Below are 5,800 nucleotides of genomic sequence, written 5' to 3'. Positions count from 1 at the left end.
TGGGGTGTATGTACACCTGGTACATTAACATGCACGTGCAACTGCATACACAGCACAACGCGGAGTGCCTACACCACGAGGACACGCGGGAGTAAGACGTCTTAGGAACTTCGTACCGCACGCGGTCCGTGTAATAGTTCTCAAGATACTTCACTCTGAAAACAGCGAAGTGATCCCCACCCAGTCTAAACACGCCCCTTGTGTCTTACGACCACGATAATGGGGACACACACCCTACTCCAGGAAGCCGTGTTCCCGCGCTGTTTTTCTGCGATAGAAGATCTTTTCTTACCTCTTTTAGTTTCGGCGAAGATGAGGATTTTAGAGCCATCCATGATCCTCCGCAGAAGACTCATTAACTGTCCTCTTTTCTCGAATTCCTGTTTTGTGAGAAGTAAAGAAAAAATGACCATCCCCCTCTTTGTCTCCACGTTCTCCCTCATCGTAGTCACCATAGTAGATACACCATCATCGTTCAAATAGCTACCTGTGTCGCTCTATTACAGCATAGATACCTACTGACTATCTGCGTAATATACCGGACGCTACCCAACATGTGAATCCTACTTAGAGAGGTGGCTCTTAGCACGACTAGACACCAAGAAAGAGAAGACATGTGATATCCCTCGAGCTCTTCTCCGCACTCTCTGTCTGTTCCTCTCCTCCTCCTTCTCCTCTTGGCCTCACCATCCCTCCTTTCTTCTCTCTGTGCTTTTCTGTCAGACTTCTTTTCCTCCTCCTCCTCCATCTCCTCAACCGCGACATAGGTAACACCAAGAAGGCGACAGCCTCCCTAGCTCTCCTGTCAACAAGCCCTGGGTGGAAGATTCCACCTCTCTCTCTCCCCCCTTCCATCTCTCGGAGAAATGCACGAAATCTTATCAAGACACCAAGGACACACAAAAATGTCTCCACCATATGCAACCTGACCTCCAGTCATGCTCGATGGACACTCACTCGGCGAACCATAGCGACACTCGTTCACATTCTTTTCCCTTGCCTATCCATCTTCCCTCATGAACGCTTGCCCTCTACTGGCGCTTATTCACAAATGTATCGATACATCTGTTACCACACGAATACAAATAAAATCACGTACCTACATACACCACACAAGAGCACGTTTGCTTCTCAGTCCTCGTCTTCCCTTCATTCTCCTCCCTTCCCTTTCCACCCCTCCGAACACTTTCAATTTTCAGCGGAGACAACATTACGAAATAGAACGGAGACACCGAGCAGATCACACGCATTGCTAATTCAAACATACTAAACCCTCCCCCTCTCCATACAAGAAAAATGTGCCCCTAGATGGGAGGAACACCCGACACCTACTCACAACAGGGTACAGAACACTAACCTGTCATCATACACCCTGAAAAGCACCTTACATAACCAGAGATTCTTAAATTCTCTCTACCACACGACTACGCAGAATCTAAGTCAGAACGGAAAGTAAGAGAGACGATGACGCCGACAACGCTGCTGTGTCATCACTGCAGCACCTGTACATGAGGCACGAGGACAAGAGCCTACGCACACCACGAACACACCGTTCTAGGCAGCTGTACGAGGGCGAATGCCTGAAGATAGATGAGAGGTCGTACTTCGACGTGATGAAAGCAGTGCAGACGACATAACCTATCCCTCCTCCCCTTCCGCATTTATTCCCTGACGCCACCAAAACACCCCTATCCTCCTCCCCGCCTTCTCCCCTGTTCGCCGTTTGCTTCCACAAAGAACACGACTGACTTGCTTTAGCACACTGAGGGAGCCTGACAGCACAGACACTCACGAGACAGAGACGTGACGGCCCAACCCTCTACTACTCAACCCTACGACGACCACTACACCCTTCCCATCCTTTCCTTCTTTCTTTTCTTTGTGCCCAGTAAGAGGAGAGCGCAGATGGATATCCATGGTTCGAGTAAACCACCCGGACGGTTGCACAAGGCTCCCGGGAATATCACACCTGACTAGTTTGAAGGAACCACCACCCCCCCCACCCCCTTCCCCAAGAGAGAGAGAACCAGGGCATCACGCGGTTGTTTCTGCCTCCTTATGGAGAGCAGGAAATGGGAGGAAGTCATATTGAGCGAAGAAGGACAGGAAAGAAGAGAAAAAGGAGGGCATCGGTCGAGGCCTGCCACCGGAAAAGCGGTGGCGGGAGGAGAAGAAAGGAATCTGACGAGAGGCTCCTGAAGGCATTGTTCTTTCCTCCTTTTCCGAGGGAACCACTCATCTACCTTCATTTGCAATGTAAGGAGGACAGCAAAGAAAGGATTGGACAGACCCGATCAAGAGATGTCTGAAACAGAAGTTTCCTCCTATTTGGAGCAAATTGCGTTTCGAAACCGAGAGGGAGATGGGTGGCACGGAGCTGCTTTACTTCCCCCTGACTCCTCTTGTTCCTCTAACAGGTGTGGGAGTCCCAGTAACTCTAACAAAGCTTCCTCAATACTGACTCTTTCCATCCTAGACAATCGTTCATTCTGATAATACGTCTCTACGCTACTCCTATCTCCCTATAAAGGGTGATAGGTAAGAGAATATTTCTTTTTGACGAATGAAAAAGAGATCCACTAATCTCTCTTGACAATGAAGAGGCGACCTTGTGACACCAGATACTCTAAAGGAGATGAAAGAAAAGATGACGAAAAGAATCAAGAAGGAAGCTGAAGAAACACTGTAGAGAAGAAAGAATACCTGCAAGACCATAACCTCCTGCTTGATGTTATGGCAAGCCTTCAGGTCAAGACTTCCAACGTTGATATGGACAGGTTCTTCTTTACATAAATCTCTTGCTAAGTTCTGAACTTCCTTGGGCCACGTAGCAGACCACATGAGGGTCTGGCGATCAGGCCGAATCTGAAAGATACATAGCACAACGAAACCGAGAAAAGCATGGGAGGCGACTCACTAAAAAATCTCGCCTTCTCCTCCCCTTGTCTCCACGTATGAACCTTCGCCTCTGCCGTCTCTGTCTCCTTCCGAGTCGTAAGCTTACCTGCGACACAATCTTTCGGATTTGAGGTTCAAAACCCATATCAAGCATGCGGTCCGCCTCGTCGAGAACGAGGTATGTCACTCGTCGGAGATTAGTGACGTTGGATTCGAGGAAATCAATCAATCTCCCTACAGTGACAGAGAGAAAACGAGTCTCAAAGCAAGAAATAGAAAGGTTCTTGATTCGATCCCGTCTAGGGCGCGACGAATATACCCACCCGTAGACATGCAGATCAAGATGGCTGACCTTTCACCTCCATCAACATACAGGGCGAGAGAGAAAACAAGGAACAGAGATCAATCAACAGGAATACGGTGAGAACATAGAGAGGCTGAGGTATAACTAAAGAAAGAGAAAGTAGGAAAGGTGCTTTTCATCGTGGCTTCCCACCTCCACTGAAAAAAATCAAGACATCAGCGAGTGAAACCCGTGGTGTTTCCTCTAAACACATATCCCTCTAAGGATGGCAACCACCGCACTGAACGGAAGACAATCTCACACCACCATACATCCACAATCGCCTCCCTCTAGCTTGAAACCTCCTCCTAACTCGAATCAGAGAAACGAGGGATATGCCAATACCCAAAAGAGAGTCTTACCCGGACAGGCGACACAGATTTCAGCTCCTTTTTCAAGCTCTGTGATCTGAGCTCGCTTAGGAACTCCTCCGTAAGCCGCTGCGTGATGAATTTTTGAAGGTGCCGCAAAAGTCCGGCACTGTGCGCGGATCTGCTCCACTAGTTCTCGCGTAGGAGCCAAAATCAAAACAATCGGGCCGTCGCCCTTACTGCAAAGAGACAAGAGGAGTTACACATACAAACGCAGTTCTACTACGACTGGTTATATGCTTACATATACGGAAGCCAGCAAAAATACAGTCCTCTGCCACATAGAGCGGCTATACACACGCCAAGAATGAAACAGAAAAACGAAGCTCATGGCGGGAGCAGCATGTGCGCTCTGCTTGACTCGCCAGACTAGACGAAAGGGAAGAAACCCTGAGTTAACAGCTCGTATCCGGAGAACCATGAATGATGGCGAGAACGTATGACGCGGCATAAACACGAACTGAACCCGGTGTACGTATTTTCAGAGAGCTCGGAAGTGATAGCATCGCACACGATAAAGTGAGTGGGGAAATCACACTCTCACCAGACATATCGCCCGAGCCTACAACACGAAATGCTTTGAAGGTGTCCGAAACACACACCCTCCCCTTGTACGTTGAAACGGGAGACACCGAGAAGGCACATACTTGAGTATCCGACACAAACTTAACACGCTCACAAAAGTATAGTACGTGGACAGATATGCACGAGCTCCTGCCGAACCATCCCACAGAGACGAGGTTATTTATAACGCTCGTCTTCCGTGCAAATGAGTAAAGGTCTGATAGAAATGTTGGAAACATACTTCAGATAGGGCTGGGCATTGATATGTACGATAGCCGGTAGAAGAAAAGCGAGAGTTTTACCACTCCCCGTTTCCGCAATGCCGATCATATCGCGACCGGAAAGAGCGATAGGCCAGCCTTGTACTTGAATGGCTGTGGGCTTTTCAAATCCTGTCTGCTTGATAACATCAAGAATATATGAAGGGAATGATGTATACTCGAAGGTTGGAACGGGCTTGGGGACATTCTGACCTGATCCACATACAGACACGCACATCCATGAAGAGACGGATGAGTTCGCATTCCCAAGCGGCGAAAAAGAAAACAAGCTCTGTACTTTGGAAAATCCCTCCCTCTCTATCCTTCCTTTTTCCTTCGGACAGGCAAGCTTCAGCAACACAAATGCAGATACACACTATGAAGCGATCTGGTCCAACACCGGGAACAAAGGTTGAAGAAACCTTGCGTGCTTCCTGAACCATTTGATACATACATAAACGAGGAAATATGAAGACGCACGGAGTGACTTACTTCTACGATACGAAACGGATCATACGACATACTACACTCTCGCCTTCTGCTGTAAGTTACACGCACACATACTTGATATGAATCTCGGTATGCTACCTTCAACTGAACGTCTGATACGGATTCGGTGTGGAGAGAGGTACCGGGCAAATGAAAGAGGAGAGAAAAATGACGAGACTCGGACGATCAGAAGAGAGCACCACCCATCTTACCTTGAACGATAGTAATTTCATTCGCTCGACGAATTCTGTCAGCTTCTTCAAAGGACATACTCGCGACAGCTGGATGTTCAACATAGAAATTTTTCTCGAAAGGGACTAAATCAATAGTCTTCCAGTCAACATGACGCAACTTCGCACCGAGATTGTCTCCCCCTCCAGCACCGTAACCACCGCCTCCTCCGTAACCTCCCCCTCCTCCCCCATAACCTCCTCCTCCGTAACCTCCCCCAGCACCATAGGCGCCCCCATAACCTCCACCATAGCCTCCGCCGTAAGTGCTACCGCCATAAGCGTTCGCACCTGCGCCTCCATATCCCCCTGTGGCACCATACCCATACGAGCCTCCGTAGCCCGCGCCCGCTCCTGAAGCGCCGTATCCAGAACTCGGACCGTATCCACCGTACATGTTGAAGTTGAAAGGAAAAGAGCTGGAGTGAAGCTTGAGAAAACGATAGCGTTTCCGATCCTGACGAAGACGCGCTGTCCCGAACAAAGAGACAGCGTACCAAAACGCCCCCTTCGTCGGAGAAACAACGAGAGCAGCAGGTCGGCCCTACAAAACGCTGCAAAGGATGACCGAAAACGGACCGCTGCCGTGTAAACGAGAGACAAACACGTGAGCAACCCCTTCTTTGAGGGAGAGGGTACAGAGCT

The 5,800-nt window shown here is 49.0% G+C and overlaps 1 protein-coding gene across 1 annotated transcript in view; it reads right to left on the bottom strand.

The window, feature by feature from the left end:
* The window catches only part of CSUI_009669 (dead (asp-glu-ala-asp) box polypeptide 17), an 11,535-nt gene that overhangs the window by 4,742 nt on the left and 993 nt on the right, over positions 1–5,800 (bottom strand). Inside the window, exons 1-6 of the mRNA XM_068069781.1 lie at positions 5,138–5,800; positions 4,418–4,649; positions 3,604–3,791; positions 3,005–3,132; positions 2,704–2,865; positions 293–380 (exon numbers count right to left, since the gene is read on the bottom strand). The exon at positions 5,138–5,800 is cut by the window's right edge and continues 993 nt beyond it. Of these exons, the coding sequence (XP_067918242.1) occupies positions 293–380; positions 2,704–2,865; positions 3,005–3,132; positions 3,604–3,791; positions 4,418–4,649; positions 5,138–5,552 (1,213 nt within the window). The 5' untranslated portion in view covers positions 5,553–5,800. The remainder of the gene's footprint in view (positions 1–292; positions 381–2,703; positions 2,866–3,004; positions 3,133–3,603; positions 3,792–4,417; positions 4,650–5,137) is intronic.

The sequence above is a fragment of the Cystoisospora suis genome, assembly GCF_002600585.1.
Source record: "Cystoisospora suis strain Wien I chromosome Unknown contig_5866, whole genome shotgun sequence".
Lineage (NCBI taxonomy): Eukaryota > Apicomplexa > Conoidasida > Eucoccidiorida > Sarcocystidae > Cystoisospora > Cystoisospora suis.
The sequence above is the reverse complement of the archived record's forward strand: the minus strand, read 5'-3'. Positions and strand labels throughout refer to the sequence as shown.